The sequence below is a fragment of the Mesoplodon densirostris genome, chromosome 12 (assembly GCF_025265405.1).
Source record: "Mesoplodon densirostris isolate mMesDen1 chromosome 12, mMesDen1 primary haplotype, whole genome shotgun sequence".
Taxonomy (NCBI): Eukaryota; Metazoa; Chordata; class Mammalia; order Artiodactyla; family Ziphiidae; genus Mesoplodon; species Mesoplodon densirostris.
The window spans coordinates 25,736,239-25,758,096 of NC_082672.1; the positions used below are offsets into that span (position 1 = coordinate 25,736,239).

Below are 21,858 nucleotides of genomic sequence, written 5' to 3' on the forward strand. Positions count from 1 at the left end.
GAGCCCAGCGAGGGCGCTGCTTTGGGTCTTCCCGAGGCTGCACCGGGAACTAAACCTCCCGGGAGCTGGGCCCCCATGGCCCCAAGAAGAAGCTGTGCAGACCAGAAGGCAAGCGCTTTGCCTCCGGGAGGTGGCGGAGAGTCCCGGCTCCGGACGTCTGCCTCCTCTTTGGACAGCGTGGAGCTGCGAGAGCAGGACCCCCGCCGCAGCCGGGGGGCAGGGGCGGGACCGACAGCCCGCCGTCTCCATAGAGACCGACCACATGGCCCCGCCCTCCCCCGCAGCTCCCTGGCACCAGCACCCACACAGGGTTCCAGAGCGGCTGGAGGGACAGCGTGACCGACGCCGCCTTCCCAGCTAGAGGGCCCAGAAGCCGGGCGGACCAAGCCCCGAGCGCCCGGCGCCCTGCCGGCCAACGCCCCCTCCTTAAGGGCTGCACCGGATTCCGGCCCGGGCGGCGTTCCCGCTTCTTTGTCACCCTTCAGGGAGCCTGCGGTGGGATCCCAGGCATCACTGTAGTTCCAGAAGCCCCTGAAGACACGGAGCAGTGGGGCCAGACCCCGACAGGAGACTTGGATACAGAAGCCAACGTTTGCTTGCTCTCAAAGAAAGCCAGCAATTTTAAGGCTGTGTGATGGAAAAGGTGGGGTTTCTTATCTTCAGCAAATCCTCAGAATATTTTAATACTTATTGCCAATTTTCACATTATACAGGAGGTACCAAAGCCAAAGCAACATCCTTCTTAATTTCTAATGGTTCTGGTCAAAATGCCTTTAAGTATTTATTGTGAAGGCTGAAAGTTTTTTTCATTTATATGTAGATGAATAGTTACCACCAAGGAAAGATGTTCACAACATGAAAAGCAGGTTAGAAAACCGTATGAATAGTACTACCTAATTTTTGTAAATAAACGTTTGTCTAAGAAGTCTGGAAGTATGTAAACAAATGTTAAATGGTTTGCTCCGGTAGTACTTTTAAAAAATCAATTTAAAAAATTTCTACAATAAATATGCAACATCTGTATAATAAATAATAAATTTTATTCTGATCCAAGCACCTCATTTTTTTTCCCCTGTTGCCTTTAACATGTTTTAGTTGTGTGAAAGGATACAAATTAGATAAACTAAAAATTTGTTACCTGGGACCCACATGGACTTCACTGACACAAAGGACAAATGAACCAGCTGAATAAACAAGGTCGATCTGCTGCTCCGTCACTAAGCCACAGGAAACAGCTTTTGCTTTACTCTATCTCAGGACCCATCCAAGAAAAACACGTCAATTGGCAAAGTTTCCTTTTGCTCTGTCAGACCCTAGAATGCTTTTTCCCTTGGAATCCCTATTTGCTCAATCCAACAAAGCAGTTTTGAAGGTTACATTTAATGTTCTGATGATTTTCTCAGTTTTAAAAGGGGTATTAGAAAGACTGATTAGATAAACTGATCAAAACTCTTGGAACCCAGAATGCCAAAAATGACTGAAATTGAGACTTTTAAAAAATATTGTTCAATGGGTCCCCACCCTCCCCATCTCCCATTAGGTGCTTGTTTCTGTGGCCTGGAAACAAGGAGGAAGAAGCATGGACCTATTCTACAAGGTGAAGGCAAGTGAGCTATAAATGGATAAACAAAGTGTGGTATATCCATACAATGGAATGTGATTCGGCCAGGAAAAGAAGTATTGATAACATGCTACAACATGGATGAACCTTGAAACCTTGAAAATATTATACTAAAAGAAGCCAGTTACAAAAGCCATGTATTGTATGATTCCATTGATAGAAAATGTTCAGAATTGGCAAATCCGTAGAAACAGAAAATAGATTACTGTTGTCAAGGGCTGAGGGGTTCGGGAGATAGGGAGTGACTGCTAATGAGCTTTGAGGTGATGAAAATGTTCTAAAATTAAATTATGATGATGGATGCACAACTCTGTGAATCTACTATAAACCGCTGAATTATATACTTTAGAAAAGGTGAATTCTGTGGCATATGGATTATTTCAATAAAGCAATTTAAAAACTAATGTTAATGTTCAGCTACTGTTTGCTGAACCTTACTGGTGTCAGCTATTGTGCTAAGCATCTTATATGTACTTTTTTACTTCTTCATAACAACCACTACAAGCTGGTCATTAACCTCATTTTCTAGATTAAAAACAAAAATTAAAATAGAAACTGAGTAAACACACATGAACCCAAAGCTAATGGGCAGAATGCGGATTCAAATCAAGGTCTAAGTAAGGTCAAAGACCATGCTCTTTTCACTATGCCAATATTTAAATGTGCATAAGTTGCAAGATTTGCAAGAAAGTTACAGAACCTCAATTTTCTAAACACAGTTTACCTTTGAGGACTGAGCCCTTGTATTCCCAGATTGAAGACTACAGGTTTCTCCAAAACAGAGAGAGACACTGATTTAAAACAATCACTTTATTAAAAATAGCAAATTTCACAAATACTCATTTAACATTTTGTTGTCACTGGCCACTGGAAAACACACCGGGCGTGTGTACTGATTGTCTAACGTAAACTGAAGCTGGGCTCCCACAAAAAGCCTGGGCATCATCAACTTATGATCAACAGTGGAATAAGTTTGGTGAGCTCAGGAAGGATAAATCCTTCAGCCCTATCAACAACATTTAGCACAGTGCATTTCAAGTATAACCCGTAAGGCAACAATATAAAGCATAGCAGCAAAAGCTCTGTATCACATTTCCTGATTACGCCTTCCACAAGGCCGAGGCCTCCAGTTATGGTGAATTATGGCAAGTCGAGTTCACTGAAAGCAGCATGTGAAAGCAGTCACTGCACTTGCACTTTAATTAATTCCTTATTGTGGAAGATGATTCTGCTACTGGATTCAGCTAGAAGAGTAAAGAATGCTGCTTTTCTTCAAACCACGAGAAAGCGACTGCATTTCATTTTAGCTGGCAGAAGTATTTGGAACATCTTGTGCATCTGCCAAATGGAGTTTCTGTCTGGATTCATCAGTTAAGAAGATTTTCATTCTCTAATGAGTGCTTCTTTTAAATTTCTGGAAATTACATTCAAGAGCTAAGAGACAAAGGTAATAAAAAAAGAAGTATGTTTAAAGGGAAAGTGCCTATGCTGCTATTGAGAAACTTGGATGTGGTAAGACAATCTTTAAATGGAGTAAAGTAATTTTACTATGTCTAGAATTTGAAGATTTAAAAACAAATCACTGATTCAAGACTATGTTCCAGGACTTCCCTGGTGGCACCGGGATTAAGAGTCCGCCTGCCAATGCAGGGGACACAGGTTCGATCTCTGGCCCGGGAAGATCTCACATGCCATGGAGCAACTGAGCCTGCTGTCTAGAGCCCGCGAGCCACAACTACTGAAGCCCACATGCCTAGAGCCCGTATTCCACAGCTACTGAGCCCACGCGCCGCAACTACTGAAGCCCGCACACCTAGAGCCCGTGCTCCGCAACAAGAGAAGCTACCATAATGAGAAGGCCGTGCACCATGACGAAGAGTAGCCCCGGCTCACTGCAACTAGAGAAAGCCCACGCGCAGCAACGAAGACCCAACGCAGCCAAAAAAAGAAAAAAAAAATAGGGCTTAAAAAAAAAAAGACTATGTTCTAGGTTCTAATAGAGCACAGAATTATTTTAATGCAGCAAGAATCATTTTCATGGTAAGAAGCTGATTAGAGGCAAATATGAAAACTTACTGGATTAACAAAATTCACTTGAGAAGACAACACCACTTCATTTCCTTGGGAAAATAATTTCTTTGTGAAAGTCCAAGAGAATGAAATAAAATCATCATAGCTCTAAAACCTTTCCTATAATCCTCTGAATTATTCTTCAAGAAAACTGGAAATAGGATAAAATTCCTGCATAGTTTATTCCATTCCCTTCTTATCACTGCCTTTCATTTTCCTCTTTCATCTATATGATCCACTTGCCACCTGTTTTTCAAGACTCAATTCAAACAATGATCTGGATATATTGAGGACAACTAAATGCTAGCAATACGTGTACAGCAGACGTTTGCAAAAATGTACAGACATGAGCTGTGCCGTCAGAGATATTCTTGTTCAATTGGAAGGCTGAGATTTAACACATATCAACAGATAATGAAATAATGCAGAATGCTAGTTTGGGGTACAAACAAAATGCTTTATGGAAATGGTCAGCTTGAGTGTTATTTGATAAGGAGAAGGGGGAGGCCAGAGCAACTCTAGGTAGAAAGTACAACCTGAACAAAGGCATTAAGGTGAGCATGAACTTGGGCGTCCAGAAAGCCAACTTGGTGGGAATGAAAAATAATGAAAACTATAACAGGGTGACTATGCCGTGATCAAATTACTGAGAACCTTTTAAAAATCTGACATAGTAAAAAACTTGGTGAGAAACAAGAATGGCAAGATGAAAGTGATGTTTTAGGAAGAATAACTCAGTGGCAGTGTCTAAAGTCTACAGCAGTACTGTCCAATAGAAATATAATGTAAGCCACAGACATAGTTTTTAAAATATATTTTATTTATATTAATAATCATGAAATTATCATTTCAACATGTAATCATAAAAATATTGAGATAGTTTACATCTTTTCATTCTAAATCTTTGAAATCAGGTGTGCACGTTATACTTAAAGCACATGTCAATCCATGTTGCCAACACTTCATGTGCTCAGTAGTTACTTGGCTAGTGGCTACCATATTGGACAGTGCAGCTCTAGGGTTTCTAGAGAACAGAAATTTGAAAGGCTGTGGAATCAGGTGATGAGGGTAGAGAATGAAGGAAGAATACAAAACAGAACTGATAACACCTGACAACTAACTGTAATTAAGAGACAGCAAATAATTTCGTGCCCCTGTCCAGGCTAAACGGCAGATAGTGCCATGACTGATTAGCAATGTCTGCTATAGTCATAGAAGGGATTTTTAAACAATCTTGAAGATTAAAATAATAGGGGCACTTGAGAAAACCATAATTCAAAAAGAGACATGTACCACAATGTTCACTGCAGCACTATTTACAACAGTCAGGACATGGAAGCAACCTAAGTGTCCATCGACAGATGAATGGATAAAGAAGATCTGGCACATATATACAATGGAATATTACTCGGCCATAAAAGGAAACAAAATTGAGTTATTTGTGGTGAGGTGGATGGACCTAGAGTCTGTCAATACAGAGTAAAGTAAGTCAGAAAGAGAAAAACAAATACCGTATGCTAACACATATATATGGAGTCTAAAAAAAAAATGGTTCTGATGAGCCTAGAGGCAGGACAGGAATAAAGACACAGAGGTAGAGAATGGACTTGAGGACATGGGGAGGGGGAAGGGTAAGCTGGGTTGAAGTGAGAGAGTGGCATGGACATATATACACTACCAAATGTAAAACAGATAGCTAGTGGGAAGCAGCTGCATAGCACAGGGAGATCAGCTCGGTGCTTTGTGACCACCTAGAGGGGTGGGATAGGGAGGGTGGGAGGGAGACGCAAGAGGGAGGGGATGTGGGGATATATGTATACATATAGCTGATTCACTTTGTTATACAGCAGAAACTAACACACCATTGTAAAGCAATTACACTCCAATAAAGATGTTAAAAAACTAATAGGGGCACTGATGACAGAGAGGAAAATTAGGAGGGAGAAGTATGAACACGGAAAGAACATTTATTACAGATGAGGAAACTAGGGTTGCTAGGCTTTGCTCAAGGTTACATAGCTGCTTACCAAGACCTGAGACCAAGCGGTCCAAAGGCCATGCGCTTGCAGTCTACCACCACGGCCTGCTGAACCGTGGGGGCTGAAGTGAGGAAAGCGGGAGACAAATGAGTCTAAATGTTTAACAGAAACTCAGATAAGAGGAGAGGAGTTATGTGTCATAAGCAGAGAGAGAATATAAAGCATAGAATATAACGTAAAACAAATACAAAGAAAAAAAGAACCGGGAACTACTCCTAAGAAAAGCCTCCTAATTAACTCCTATCTTACCCCCATATTAAACTCTTTCTTGGCAGTGGTATCTTACATTAATATCTCCTACAGTTTATGTGGCTTCTCAAAACTGTATTTTCTTCATCTGTAAAATGGGGAGTATAACACCACCTACTTCCAAGAGTAGGATCAAATGAGATAATGCATGTAAAACAAACACTTCATATAATGCTTGGCAAATAGTAGGTATTCAATAAAGGTGAGATATTAATTACTATTACTGGATTTGTATATATCTTCCTATTTCTTCATTGTTTTTACTGCACAATTCAGCAGTTAGTATATGTTATTGCAGTAAGAGTGATTTTTTAAAAATATATATTCTATATAGTTTGGAAATTTTCATATACACATGATTACATGTAGCAGTTACCCCATATTAAAGACGATACTCTGAAATGTTAAACAATCTACCCAAATTTACATTAGCAAAACATGGAACCAAATTTCGAAAATCAAATCTCTTAACTCTACAACAGTATCCTTTCCAGTATCTCACTATTTGGTTCAAAGAGATGTCTTACCACTAAAATTATTTTACAGGCAGGATCAATTTTTATTTGTTCTTATATATCTCACATTGTGCCTATCAGTATGTTCAAAAATACATTTTTAAAATTTCTTGAAATAATTGCTCTAAATTGAAATGTCAAAACATGAATATTTTACATGTGCCTTTGTGATTTCCTTTAAGTTAACCCTATAATACACTTTAATGCATCTAAAATATTCTAGTTCTAATACTAAATTTAGAATACTGTATTATGTCTGCTATCCCACTTCCATTTAGCTTAAGAATCTAAGATTCAAAATAATGTATATGGCAACTAGCCTAATTCTTTTTTTTTTTTTTTTTTTTTGCGGTACGTGGGCCTCTCACTGTTGTGGCCTCTCCCGTTGCGGAGCACAGGCTCCAGACACGCAGGCTCAGCAGCCATGGCTCACGGGCCCAGCTGCTCCGCGGCATGTGGGATCTTCCCGGACCGGGGCACGAACCCGTGACCCCTGCATCGGCAGGCGGACTCTCAACCACTGCGCCACCAGGGAAGCCCTAGCCTAATTCTTAATTCTCTGATTAAAACATTTTAAAAATTTGTCTTAAAAACCCAGAAACCATACACAGCAAAGCACAAACCGCAGAAAAACAAAATTTCAGCATACAAAACAACTGGGAAATTCCATTTAGAAACTAAAGGGAAAGATGGCCCCAGTAAATAGCAGTAGGTTTCTTCACTTGATTGGGACTATTCACCAAGAATTATAATCTTCGAACTTTTCACTGCTGATGTTAAGCAAAGGATACATGGAAGAATTCAATTCTTCTAGCTGTAACACAAAGTAACAAATTTAAGTTTTATTTTTATAAGATAACTATCATAGATAATTGTTAACCATACATTATTAAAGACATTATTTCACATTTAAGCTTTCTTTAAACAAAAAAGTATTAAAGAAAAAACTTTCTAAAAATTTCCAGACTGGGAAATTCACTTATGCAAAATAATAATAAAGTAGCTTTAGTATTTATGAAATAAGAATATAAGAGAATTAAAACCATATGATAAAAACTGAAGTTTTATAAGGATTCTTAAAACCATGGTTAATTATAATCATCTCTAATAATAGATTTTTTTTAAAAAGCTGCCATTTTAATGATCAAAATCTTTAAAAACTTTATGAATTACAAAAACAATTTTATGTGATATTCAGTTTTTAGTATGAGGTAGAATTAACCACCCCTATTTTACAGAGAGAAAAATCTGAGTTACAAAAACATTAAATTGCCCAAAGTTATACAGCTCTATTGTAGACCCTGGACTAAACAAAGGCTCTCTGGTTTCAAATTCAGTTTTCAACGTACCACAGTCACAATTAAAAGTACAGGTTTGAAATTTTTAAACTATGGGCATACAATTTCACTCACATTTACTTATTCAAAAGATAGAGAAAAGCAATAGAAATTAACCATTTCTGTTACTGGTAAATATGGAATCTGAAACTAAAGAATGTTGAATTCAATTTTTATTTATTTTTGTTCCAAAAAAGATTTAAAGAGGCAAATTTAATTAACACTTTTCAGTATATAAGAATGCTATATGGTGTTACTGGTTGAATTATATCCTCCCTTAATACTTCGTAACGTGACTATATTTGGAGACAGGTTCTTTTTTTTTTTTTTTGCTGTACGCGGGCCTCTCACTGCTGTGGCCTCTCCCGTTGCGGAGCACAGGCTCCGGACACACAGGCTCCGCGGCCATGGCTCGCGGGCCCAGCCACTCCGCGGCATGTGGGATCTTCCGGGATCGGGGCACGAACCCGTGTCCCCTGCATCGGCAGGCGGACTCTCAACCACTGCGCCACCAGGGAAGCCCGGAGACAGGTTCTTAAAAGAGGGAATTAAGTTAAAATGAAGTCATTAAGATGGGCCCTAATCCAGTATAACTAGTGTCCTTACAAAAAGAGGAAATTTGGACATAGGGACCCACACAGAGAGGAAGAATGCCATGTGAACATGAAGATAATCTTCAACAAGCCAAGGAGAGAGACCTCAGAAGAAACCAACTCTGCTGACACCTTGGTCTCCAGCTCTCAGCCTCCAGAACTGTGAGAAAATTAATTTCTGTTGCTTAAGCCACCCAGTCTGTGGTACTTTGTTACAGCAACCCTTGCAAGCAAATACACATGGCAACCTACTAAATCACCATAAACACCAAACACACTATAAGTAACTACCACCTGAGTAAATAAGGCAAAATGCATTAATCATGCCAGGATCTTTTGACCTACTATCTTCTATATCTTAAGATCTTTTATGTGTACAGAAGCAAGTATTTTCCTTTTAGATTTTCTAATATCCCAGAAAATATGCTTAGATGTAAATATAAGGATATACTGGATCCCAATATATCCTTTGGATATATTGCTTTCAAAAGAGTATAAAGTCCAACATGGATAAAACTTGAAAACATGACACTAAGTGAAAGAATCCAGACATAAAAAGCCACGTATTTTATGAGTCTCATTTATATGAAATGTCCAGAATAGGCAGATCTATAGAGACTGAAAATAGATCGCTGGTTGCTGGGGGATAGGGGGAGGGGAGAACTGAGAGGTACAGGATTTCTTTTTGGAGTGATGAAAATGTTCTGAAATTAGATGTGGTGATGTCTGCACAACATTGTGAATATACTAAAAATCACTGAATTTATACTTTAAAATGGTTAAAATGGTGAATTTTATCTCAATAAAAATTTTGATTAAGAAAAGAGTAAAGAAAGAGGACTGTACTCACATCAGACAGAAGCCTATCCAGATTGGAGTCACTGGCTGCTTTTCTCTTATCCTCAGGAAGTTCCTCTAACTCCCCATAGAGCTCCAAATTCAAGCGAGCTAATTTCTCCTGCATTCCCCGAACATGTTCCATCTGTTCAATGGAACATTCATTTCCTGGGGGAACATTCCAGAACATTAATAAAGATTAGGATAGGTCAAACTAACTGTCTTGAGGAGAAACTTCTAAAGTCAAGGTGCTTAAAAGAAATTGGTTTTCTTTCTTTTGTAAATTACATTAATGACTGCATATTTTCTGTGTAAAATTATAAATCAAATCTTCAACCAGGAAAACAACAACAATCTAAAAAATAATCATGGGCATTAAAAAATGATATAGGGCTTCCCTGGTGGCGCAGTGGTTGAGAGTCCACCTGCCGATGCAGGGGACGCGGGTTCGTGCCCCGGTCCGGGAAGATCCCACATGCCATGGAGCGGCTGGGCCCGTGAGCCATGGCCGCTGAGCCTGCGCGTCCAGAGCCTGTGCTCCGCAACAGGAGAGGCCACAACAGTGAGAGGCCCGCGTAGCGCCAAAAAAAAAAAAAAAAAAAAAGATATAGAAAAAAATTTAAGAATGAAAGAACCCTTTAGGTAAAAAAATTTTTTTCAATAGTAATATATATAGAGGTGTTAACACCATCTATTCACATCCTAGTTGACAACTGCCATTAAAACTGAGTAACCCAACATTTTATAATGATCTGAGTGAAACTAAGAGTCCTACAAGGACTTCAACCATGAATCATTCTGCCAACCAACCGTGTACTCCTCCTTTAAGAAATATAAGTGAAAATATTAATAAAGTGTGAAGAATGTAATGAAGAACCACAATGTATACACAGCAGAGAAGAATGTAATGAGAACCACAATGTATACACAGCAGAGAAAGAAAACTTATTGCTAAAGGACAGGTCTTGCGTTGTTTATTGACTAGACTCCTCTGAGGTAGCATTATCTGCCCAGAGCAACTGATGTATATACATGAAATATTACAAATTTTCATTCAGTTTCAGTACAGCCTCTCCAAATTCTTGATACTATCATTTTCCCCTCCCAAAACCTCTGATTTTTCTCAAAGGTATAATATAGCTCAGCTAAAGTTGAAGTATGTATCTTGAATAAATATGAATTAATGTAAATTATATTATCTTTTCCTCTAGCCAGCTTTATAACATCTTCATAAATTGACTATATTACATTATGTTAAGGACTACTAATAATTTTAAAACTAGCTACAGCTCTTTCAAAATCATCCTTTCTTCATAGTAAAATATCTCATATTTCCTCTATTTTAATGATGTTTTTCAACAGTTAGCAACCTGGAAGGTCAAGTGGAAGAACTACCTCAAGAGATGTATATGTATGTGTGTGTGTGTATACATATAAAGATGTACATATATTATATAGACAGAGGAAAACAATATAGAGTAAAAATATAAAGAGGTAGAAATCACAAGGAACAAGAGAAGAGATTCAGGGGATGGACCCAGGTGACCTAACATGAGAACAACAGAACCTCCAAAAGGATAAAAGGGAACAGATGGAGAAGAAATAAATGACCAATAGAAAAAAATGTTCCTTGAGATGAAAGATGAGTTGGCAGATATGAAGGGCTCACTGACTTCCAGGCAGGGATGATACGGTCCTAAGCATATTCTGGTAAACGCTTAAACTTTAAAGACAAAGAAGGATATCTTTCAAGCATTGAGATTGAAAAAAATTACTTGGTAAGAAAGAATCCAGGGACTTCCCTGGTGGTCCAGTGGTAAAAAATCCGCCTTACAATGCAGGGGATGCAGGTTCAATCCCTGGTCAGGGAACTAAGATCCCACATGTCGCGGGCCTGGTAAGCCCACACACCACAGCTACTGAGCTTGCATGCCTTAACTAGAGAGCCTGTGTGTTGTAAAACTACAGAGCCCATGCCCTCAGGAACCTGCATGCCACAACTACAGAGCCCACGTGCCCTGGAGCCTGTGCGCCACAACTAGAGAGAGAAAACCCTCATGCCACAACTAGTGAGAAGCCCGTGCACCACAACGAAGAGCCCCTGTGCAGCAACAGAAGATGCCGCGTGCTGCAACTAAGACCCGACTCAGCCAAAAATAAAATAAAATAAATAATAAATAATAAATAAATCTTTAAAAAAAAAAAAAGAAAGAAAGAATCCAACTGGCAATCAACTTCTCATCTGCAATGCTTATATATAGCAAACCACCAAATAACAGAGACTTCAGTCCAAGAATACAAAGTCACTTAAAAGTTAGGGCAGGAAGGGTGTTGGGGAGAAAAGTGAAGAAGTAAAAGTGATCCAGAGATTATATCTCAAGGATGGGAGAGAAGAGAGGGGAGAGGGAAGTGAAAGTATTCTAAAGATGCCACCTTACCGGGATGGAGTAAAGCAAGGAGGAAGGGATGTCATAAAACATCTTTGTGAAATAAATAACATGTTTTAATGTCTTCTTTTCAAATAATAGTATAACCATAACTGGAAACCCAGAAACTATAAGAAAAGATAGACGTATTTGAGTATACAAAAACTTAAAACTTTTATAAGGCGATGTATACCATAAATTCCACAGACACACTAATGTTGCTTAAAAAAATAAAAACAAAAGAGGTCAGAGGGTTAGTACCTAAAATATGCAAAGGGCTCTTAGTAATTAACAACAAAAGGATAAATAACCAAATGAAAAACTGGGTAAAGGTCCTAAAAAAGAGCAATCCAACCGCTTAACAAACATTCATGGCTATTCAAACTCAACAGTAATAAAAAAAAAAACCGTTTACACCAACAGGCTGGCAAAAATGAAAAGGTTGGTAATACCTATTAGCTGGTGGGAATTCAGGGAAAAGAGTTGTTTCATAAATTGCTAATGAAAACTAAAAGTGCAAGAGCTTTTCTGAAAAGCAATCTGGATACTTTTATTAAAATTAAAATTACCTCTATGCTTTGACCCAGTAATCCCACTCATGGGAATCCATCCCAAAGAAATCAAAACAGCCACACATGGATACGTGTGAAACGATGTTCACTACACCATTGAGTTTAGCGGCTCCAAACTGGAGACGAAGTACATGCTCTTCAACAGAGAAATGGCTGAATACACCAGGGTATATTCACAACTTGAAAATTATGTAGCCATTTATAAAAAGAATGAATTAGAGCTATACCAGGTGACTCAGAAAGATTTTCATCAGGTATTGTTTAGTGAGCAAAGCAAGACACCGAAAAGTGTATATAAGATACTATTTGTAGAAAACAATGAAAAGAAAAATCTGTGTGTGTACGTGTGCGTGTGTGTGTGTGTGTGTCACACAGTTAACTGGTTGGGGCTGGGGGGAGGCAGAGGCAGTAGAGGGCGTGAGGGAAGGGGTACGGAAGCCAAGTAAAAGAGCTGGGGAGGGAAAGACAGCACTAAAAAACACAATATTTATGTTGATGGCATTTATGCTTTTGTGTGAGATTCCATATGTGTGCACTCAATAATTTTTAGACTGCTTTTTAAAAATGCAGGGAAATAATTTTTATCATCAGAAAAAGCTTATAAAGTGAGTTGGAAGCTGAACATGAAATATCTGACCATACACTTTGTGAACACGTACACAGAAATACCTATTCAGAGTTTTATTGGGACGATCAGTTAACTGTTCTTACGTCTTCATCAAGCCAGATTCTTTAATATTCGAAAGTCAGGCATTGTGAGCAAGACACAAGTTTAGGCTTGAAAGGGTAAAGAAAAATGATCTCGAGTCTTTCTAAAACTGAAACACTAAATCTAAAATATTTCAGTTGACAGAGAATGTCCCTTTTGTTTGTTACACTTTCAAGATACTTAGTCCCTCAACAGCAATCCTACTTTAACAATTCAACTAACCCTCCCTTTTTAAAAAACTTTTTTCCTGAAATCTTACAAGACAAATGATATCCCACAACAAATGAAATCTAGGTTGATTGCATTTTATGCCTCTGGACTGTTGTTTTTTTTTAAATAAAAGAAAATGACACTTCAAAAAGGAATTGCAAAATACATGCAGAAAATATGATGCAAACATCTTGAGAAGAAAAAGAGTAGAGAGAAACATCTATGGATTACCGAATGCTTGGAGTTTTCCAGAGTGGAAGTCATTCAAAAGGCTGAGGAGCCCCCTCTCCATCTCCTGGACATCAGAGACGTCGGTGAGGAAGGAGTGCTGGATCGGGGTTGACTGAGCGCCTTTGCCTTCTCCACCCTGAGGTTTGGTCTTTTCTTTCATCACTCTGTGAAAAGGGTGCAATAAAAAATTAATTGCCTATAATTACCTTTAAAAAGAGATATTTTTTCAGGCTGTTCTAGATTAAGGAAAAAACAAGACATCCGAATAAAATCAATACTAAATAAAAGCAGCCATTTCAAGGCAGAAACCAAAAGAACAGGCTACGAAAATCTCAAACAAATGTATAAAATATAACTACTAAGGTATATAAAGAGTTTGAGTAATGTACTTTTACTCTATGGTAATTCTTTGGACTGCAAAAAAAACTGAAGAGAGAATTAGTAAGTCTTTTTACCAGCCTGTGTTTCATATTTCACTTCTCCGTAAACACATTCTGCTTTCCCATCTAACTTTATCCTAGCTGTTCCCTGAATTATGGGCTGTCCAACAAGTGGTTATGGGGCCCCTACTCTGTAGCTGACACACTGCCCTGAAGCACGCCCAGTCTAAGGAGAGAGACAGACAGAAATTCACAGTCAACATGTGACGGAGAGCTAGAACCTGTTATCCTTGACTCCTCCAGCTTCCTAAGGCTCCCATGTGCAGTCACGAAGTCCTACTGGTCACACCCATAGAGCTGTCTCTAATCTCTCCTCCTCCACTGCCACTGTCCTATACGTGACCCAACTACTCCAGCAGCTTCCCAGCTGGTCTCCCGGCCTCTACGTGCTGTCTCTGAGCCCACAGAGCAGCCAAGTCAATTTTTAGAAAGTCAAGTCAGATCACATAACTTACTTAATGCAAATCTTTCAGTAGTCTGATAACCTGAAGAATTTCTATCCTCTCTTGTATGTCAATGCTCTACACATTCTGAATCTCTTTTGCTTCCTAGAAATCCCTTCTCTCGTCTCCTTGCAGCTAATCCTCTGCCCACGTTAGCACCCTGCCCCTCACTGCCATCCTTGCCAGGCTACCTCCCACACATGCTTCAAGTCTCAGTTTAAATGTGATCTGCTCAGGAAGGCCCTTTCCGAACCCCTAGACTAGGCTAGTTCTCATTACACATGTCTAGCATATGCCAGGCTCTCAAACTCTGGAGTGATGCTGCTATACATACTGTAATATGGGAGCAGAGAGAAAGAACAGTCTACTCAACCTAAGGGTAGCAGAGAAAACTTCCTAAAGGCGATGCGGGAGTGAAGGCTTAAAGACTAGGAGTGAACCAGGCAAAAATGGGAGGGGGGGGGGTTGTGTGTTACTTTTATAACCCCGACACGGGCTACAGATCCTGACGTAACACATATATTCAGGACTCAGTTAATTTCTACATAACATGGCATGAAGACCTCTTCCCCACAGGTGCACTCGCCACAATGTGGGTAAGACAAATAGGGTGTACTGGGGGGCTCTGAGTGTGCGGGCAAAGGTGGCAAGACTAATTAATTCCCGTGAAAAGAAATCAACTTAGAACACGTAGGCCATTGACACTAGGTCACTAACAGTTCTTCACAAAGCGGGATTTGTAATTTTACATACATGATATTAGATTTACTATCACTATCTAGTATCTTGCTACTCAAAGTGCTGTCCAAGACCTGTACCATCAGTATTACCTGTGAGCTTATCAGAAATGCTTAGCTGAAGCCCCATCCCGAACTAACTGATTCAGAATCTACATTTTAAAAACATTCCCAGGAGATCCATATTCACATTAAAATCTGAGATAAACTACTATGGACTATAAGGTTTCAGTAGAGCAAATTTTTTTTTCTTTCAAATTGGAAGCTTTATCCAAGTAAGTGTTTTGCATCAGTTCATCACTTAACAACCTTCTCAAAAAAGAAAACAAAAATCTGTTTCTTCTTACTTCGGTGTTTTTTATCATGTCACACTGTCTCACTTTATGTTAAAATAATTCAATTAAAAAGCACTCACTGAAATTATACTATGTGCAAAGCCCCACTCTAAATACTGTCTGGCACACAAGACCCAGCCCTCAGGAAGCCCACATTCTAGAAGAGGGTAGAGAAATAAAAGTACAAGGTAGAAAAGACAATGAGATACAAATAAACTGATGCAAAAATTTGGGAAAAGGAGTGATTTCCTTTCAAATCTCTTGGCTTTCTTTCCTCATCAACCATAACCATATTCAAAATCTGATTCTAAATTAAACTCCTCCAGGAGGAAAACCCCTTTCCAATCTGATAATATATTCAAAAGAAGCCCTTATAACTTTTGTTTTTCATTTAGTCCTTATTGGAATGTTCTTTTCCAAGGGTCTCTGGCTATGTCCCTTTTCTTTCCTCAAAGACAGTGTGAGATCATCACCAGCAATCTTGTCTTTTGTGTTAATCCAGTGGCTACAAAGTGCTACAAGCATTACTTCCTTAACTAACTCTCATGATGAGCTTGCAGTTAGAAGCTTATTTAATCATAATTATCTAGAGGATTGAGATTATGAAATGCTTTTTTTTTTTTTTATGGTACACCGGCCTCTCACTGTTGTGGCCTCTCCCGTTGCGGAGCACAGGCTCCGGATGTGCAGGCTCAGCGGCCATGGCTCACGGGCCCAGCCGCTCCGCGGCATGTGGGATCTTCCCGGACTGGGGCACAAACCGTATCCCCTGCATCGGCAGGTGGACTCTCAACCACTGCGCCACCAGGGAAGCCCTGAAATGCTTTTTCTCTTAAGATATTACCCTGCTTTCCAAATATCTAACCCTACAAAATACTCATATATGCAGCAATAATAGGTAACATTTAAACTTGTCTCGGGCTTCCCTGGTGGTGCAGTGGTTGAGAGTCTGCCTGCTAATGCAGGAGACACGGGTTTGAGCCCTGGTCTGGGAGGATCCCACATGCCGCGGAGCAACTAGGCCCGTGAGCCACAACTACTGAGCCTGCGCATCTGGAGCCTGTGCTCCGCAACAAGAGAGGCCGCGATAGTGAGTGGCCCCCGCTTGCCACAATGGAGAAAGCCCTCGCACAGAAACAAAGACCCAACACAGCAAAAATAAGTAAATAAATAAACTTGTCCCGTTTCCTTTAAAGCCTTAAGACAAATATTAATATGTTCACTAAATATTAATAATGATTACTTCTAGGTGGTAGGATTTTAGTATTCTTCTGTTTCTTCTTTCAATTTTTCCTGTGTTTAAATATTTACAATAAATACAAATCATTTCTATTAAAACAGTGAACTCATTCTTTAAAAAAAAATAAAACTACCAAAGCACAAACACTCAGCTTAAAAAAAACAACAATCAGATAGGTCTTTTCCATTTCTGGCTAGCTCATCAACTTTGTCTGCAAGTTTTCTTGCTCTGTATTTTTTTAAAATATTTATTTATTTATTTGGTTGCGTTGGGTCTTAGTTGCGGCTCGAGGGCTCCTTACTTGCGGCATGCAGGCTCCTTAGTTACGGCGGGCAGGCTCCTTAGTTGTGGCTCACGGGATCCTTAGTTGCAGCATACATGTGGGATATAGTTCCCGGACTAGGGATCGAACCTGGGCCCCCTGCATTGGGAGCACAGAGTCTTAACCACTGTGCCACCAGGGAAGTCCCTGCTCTGTATGTTTTAATACGAGACAAAGTAAGAGCCTTAAAGCCAATCATTCATTCTGCATTTTCTAATCTCTATACACTGTAACCTTCAAAAAATTTTTTTCTAAATCACATGTAATATGTGCCTCAAAAGTCAAACCAAGAGGAAAAAAATGTTATAAGAATTAGTGGATTTAGTATTTACTTTAATAGCATTATGCTGTGACAATGTGAAAGAAAAGAATTCACCTTTTTAACTTTGGTCGCTGTGAAGTTGACTGTGATGCAGGATTTGAAAACCCCGTGCTTTTACTAACTGGAATGGCATTTTTTTTGGCATTAACAACCTGAGTAGAGTGGGCACTAAAAGACTTAGGACTCCTCCTCTTCACTTTGCGCTCCTCCATTGTTTTAAGTTCCTTACTGCACCAAGGCCAGCTTCTTATGACCTAAGGAAATACAGCAAAATTATACACATATGCTATAATACGCCAAAATGAAAGGGCTTCAAAGACCCACTTCGCGGGCTGTAAGAGGATCAAGAATTTCAGAGGTCATTAAAGAAAGTTAGAACAAGGATTCTTAAGCTTAGTTTATTGTATTATGTACACAGAAGCCCTAACCCAAACTGCCTGTTAGACAAAAATTTTTTTCACTGTTTATTAATTCATCCCACAAAAATTTACCCTCTTCTACATGTCAGGCAGTATTTGGGGCATTGGGGAGACAGTACTGAACAAGACAAAGTCCCTGCCCTCAATGTTCCCTCCATTCTTATAGAAGGGGAACAACATATAAACACTAAACAAATCATCCAGCCTGACTCAAGCTTTATGTGCCCCTTAGGTCTCCTTCTAAAACGTATTCTTTGAAAAACCACCTAGATACAAACAGATATATAATTGACATGGGTACCTGCATTTTAATTAGCAACTAGAAACCTTATTTCAACTACCAAGTAGAAATTCAGTTGCCTCCTAGAGTTAATACTGATTCTAGTTCCTTGATCAAATGAAGTTCTGTAAAATTAAACTTGTCCCATCACAATTTTAAATTTACTTTCTCTACCTATTTCCAATGAAACATGAAACTTTATTACATATGTTTAGTTTTGTCAATGTCAAAAAGTTACACTACGAAGTTACAGTGGGTCCTTCCATAGAGAATATGTGTAAAACCTTCTATTTATCCAGTACTTTCCCTTTATGTATTAACCAGCTTTATTTCTCTAACAGCCACCCATCTAAAAATATCCTTCCACATTTCCTTTTTATTTATGCATAATATTAACTTCTTCCTAAATATATGGTTTCATGCATCATAAGATGAGAAATTTATATGGCTATTCTCATCAGATTGTAAAGTGCACTAGGACTGTTAGGTCTTTTATTGTATGTTGTGTTGAATTTAATCATTTTATGACCATTCAAAAAGTCTCAAACCCACTGATGTCACTCCTCAAGTAATTATTTGAGAATTTTAATGAAAATAAATTTTTTTTGGCTACTGTCTGGACTCCGAGCTACTACTAGCACTGTTATTTAAACCATTGAGCTCAGTTGGCTCAGGCTGACTCTAGACAAACATAACTGGAGCTAAACCTCCAAAGGACCAAAGGCTGTAAAGGAGAGGCTCTATTGCCCAGTCTCTAATCCCAGATAACGAACGTAAATCCGCTTAAATCTTGGCTAACAATTTTTCTTTTAAGAAGCATTTTAAGTAACAGAGCAGACATTTTGGGGTTGTTTCAGCATGCAACACAAATTAAATGTTTAAAAAATAACTGAATAGAGAAGATGGGATATCAGTTCTCCAAAGAGGCAAGGATCCGTATAAATTTATGATACACATACACACACTGGTTTTCTAATTTAATTATGTTTATACACAGTTGGTGACACAAGAATAAAAAAAAAAACCAGGAAACAATGCAAATAAACCAACAGTGGTCTAAACTATTGATAAGATGTTCTGAGGGGCCAGGGCTCGAAAATTATGCTTTTTTGGTTAGATAACATAACTACTACAAGAGCACCGAAACCCTTCTTGTATACCAAGCAGCAAGGAACCATTCAGAGAAGACCTTCATAGACTACAGCTCATAGTCTAACTCACACATTAGTTTGACAGCCAGGAACCCACAGCCTCCAAGCCGGACCACTAGAAATTCCTCTTGACTTCACCTCATTGCCCTTCCCTAATCAGCCGTCACGGAGGACCTTCCCAGCCCAGAATCCGGTAGCGGCCAGAACCGGTGGTGGGAGGGGCCTACAGGGGGACATTGCGGGGGTGCCTTTGCTTCCACTTCATACCTGGGGAAGAAGGGAAGAAGGGGATCGGGGTCCTCTTCCTCAACCTGCAAGGACGCCGGGGCCTCTGAAGCCACCGCCGCAACTGCAGCCGCCGATGCTACAGCTGCAGCTTGAGCCGGGGTCACATCCCGGACCTCTCGTCTCCACAACGCCCTTTGTTTACGGAAGTGACGTAAGGAGGCGGGACCTCCGCTTACTAGCGGGGAGCCTCGCCTCTTCCTGTTCCACATGCGCGGCTCCCGTCTCCGGCTCTGGCACCGTATTGCTTCCCCTGTCCTGCATTCAACTGTAAGTTCGACGGGCATGGAAGGCAGGATCCAGAACTGGGCTTTTATTTTGGGCTCAGTGGCCCAGAAGCTGGGAGGGTCAGGAGGGGAGGTGGAGGCAAGAACCGGAAATATAGTACCTTTTCCGGAAGCTATCCCGCCCTCTCCGTGTCAGCTCCCACGCACTACAATTCCCAGCACGCTGTTCGAGCAAGCGTGGAGGCGGAACCAGAGTGTCGCCATAGCAACCGTTCCCGATTGTTTCTGACGCCTCGCCTGGACTTCGCAAGGTAAAACAACGTTGGCTTGTAAGGCGGCGTAAAAAAACGTGATTCTGTTTAGCAGCCCCGAGGCTGAGCCCCTGAATGAAATGCTATTACTGCTGCTATAAGTAGCTACTGTTCAGGCACTTGACAGACGTCATCTCTAAACCTCACTGCGATCTATGAATTAGGTGTTAGAATCCCCCTTTTAGAAATGAGGAAGCTGACGCTCAGAAAGGCTGCGTCTCTCTGTCGCCAAGACAGTTCCTCCCTACCTTTACTCCCTCTGGAGAAGGAGTTGAGGATTGAGAGAGATTGAACTCTCCTAAATGAGGGGGAGAATCCATGTTTTATTCCCTCATCTGGGTAGCCTTCCCCGTTAGGGGTGGGAGATTTTAGGTTCATAGAGCTTTAGATTGAAGAGACTAGAAAGCACCGTGTACTTCTCCCTCGTTTGCTAATAAGGAAACCGTATCTAGAGGTCGTATCAATGCCCGAGAGGCAGAGCACAGGCGAATGCAATTATCCTGGTTTCTACTATGGGATGTTCTACCGCGACCCCCTCCATTTTTTAAAATTCTGAAATGTTTTAAAAAGAAAAACAGAGTAAACATTCATGCACCCACTATCCAGAATTAACGGATGTTACGTTTTATCATTTTATATTTTTAAAATTAAGAAATATACCGTTACAGATAAAGCGGGTGCTACCTATTCTCAGTGCCACTCTACTTCCCTTCTGAGGGGTAACTACGGTCTTAAATTTGATACGCATCTTGCTAATCTAGGTTCGTATACTTTCACTGTTACTATGTGTTTGTAAACAATATATAGAATGACTTTGGGCTTTTGAAGTTTTACATGAAAGCTTTATATTTTGTGTATTGATCTACAAGTTGACTTCTCACCCAAGTCTGTTTTTTGAGATCTATCCACATTGATACAGATGGCTAGACTTCACTTGTCTTAATTATATAGTATTCTATCAAATAGACTTGCCACAAACTATCTGAGAATTCCCATAGTGATGGACGTTTAGGTTGTTTCCCATTTTTCACCGTTACAAACAATGCTGTAGGGGGCAATCTTCTCAATATCTTTTCTCAATGTCTCTTAACTCATCCCTGAATTGTCTTATCTGAATAAGCAGAACTTGCAAACTGGTGATTCACAGGCTACTTTTTTTTTTCAAGTTGGTTACTAACAGTTAAAAGCGAAGGAATTAAAAATGATGTCAGCTCATCCATTTGGCATCCCAGTAATAAATGGGAATATCTGACTGCACTAGATCTGCACAACAGGCTGGCAACAGTAGTTCAAGCCCAAGAGCAGCTGCCGCCTTTAGATCAGTTCAGGTGATCTCTATTTTTCTCTAAGACACAATGTGTTTAGTATCCCTCTGAGCCCTGTGGTATTTGCATTTGCAACATAATGCAGTAATGAGATAGAGTCATAGAGGTACTTTTTCTAGAGTTCTTGAAAGAAATCTTGTTCTTTGAGACTTACTAGATTTTCCTTTATACTGCAAAGATCCCTGCTTTGGATTGTTAAATGCACACCTTGTGTAAATTAATCAGATACTTTTTTCCTAAAGACAGTATGTATTTCCAGGATAGGAGCTGTGATCAACAAGACCACTCCCCTCACCCTCCACTAATGTACTCTATATAGCATATTTTCAGGACTTCCCTGGCCAGTCCAGTGGTTAAGAATCTGCGCTTCCACTGCAGGGGACACGGTTGGATCCCTGGTCGGGGAAGATACCACATGCTATGCAGTACGGCCAAAAAAAAAAAAAAAAAAGATTAGCATATTTTCAAAAATATTATTTCTTATGGAAAATTTCAAACATATACCGAAGAAGACAGAATGGTATAATGAACCCCTAAGTATCCATCATCTAGCTGTTGACTCGTGGCCAATCTTATTTCACTTATACCCCTCCCCTGACATTTTCTCCTGTC

General features: G+C 39.8%; 1 protein-coding gene across 6 annotated transcripts; it reads right to left on the bottom strand.

Moving 5' to 3' along the window:
- Positions 1 to 2,434: 2,434 nt before the first annotated feature.
- Positions 2,435 to 19,519, bottom strand: CCDC28A (coiled-coil domain containing 28A). 6 transcript variants are annotated; one of them, XM_060115230.1, is made up of 6 exons: positions 19,366 to 19,519; positions 17,303 to 17,502; positions 13,410 to 13,573; positions 9,275 to 9,429; positions 7,286 to 7,308; positions 2,435 to 2,979 (listed from the first exon to the last, which is right to left on the bottom strand). In XM_060115230.1, exons 2-6 carry the CDS (start codon positions 17,458 to 17,460, stop codon positions 2,925 to 2,927), a joined length of 555 nt encoding a protein of 184 aa, XP_059971213.1. In that variant the 5' UTR covers positions 17,461 to 17,502; positions 19,366 to 19,519; the 3' UTR covers positions 2,435 to 2,924. The 6 variants fall into 6 exon arrangements, 4 of the variants coding, with proteins under 4 accessions (XP_059971213.1, XP_059971217.1, XP_059971215.1 ...); XM_060115231.1 differs by lacking the exon at positions 2,435 to 2,979 and adding an exon at positions 4,593 to 4,738; XR_009534001.1 differs by lacking the exon at positions 2,435 to 2,979 and adding an exon at positions 4,648 to 6,753 and having other exon boundaries at positions 6,850 to 7,308.
- Positions 19,520 to 21,858: the final 2,339 nt, after the last annotated feature.

Coding starts and splice junctions, on each gene's coding strand:
- CCDC28A (XM_060115230.1), bottom strand. CDS start 17,460: ATGGAGGAGCGCAAAGTGAAGAGGAGGAGTCCTAAGTCTTTTAGTGCC. Junction 13,574..17,302: donor CAGCGACCAAAGTTAAAAAG/GTGAATTCTTTT, acceptor CCCTTTTCACAG/AGTGATGAAAGAAAAGACCA. Junction 7,309..9,274: donor TGGATAGGCTTCTGTCTGAT/GTGAGTACAGTC, acceptor TTTGTGTTACAG/CTAGAAGAATTGAATTCTTC.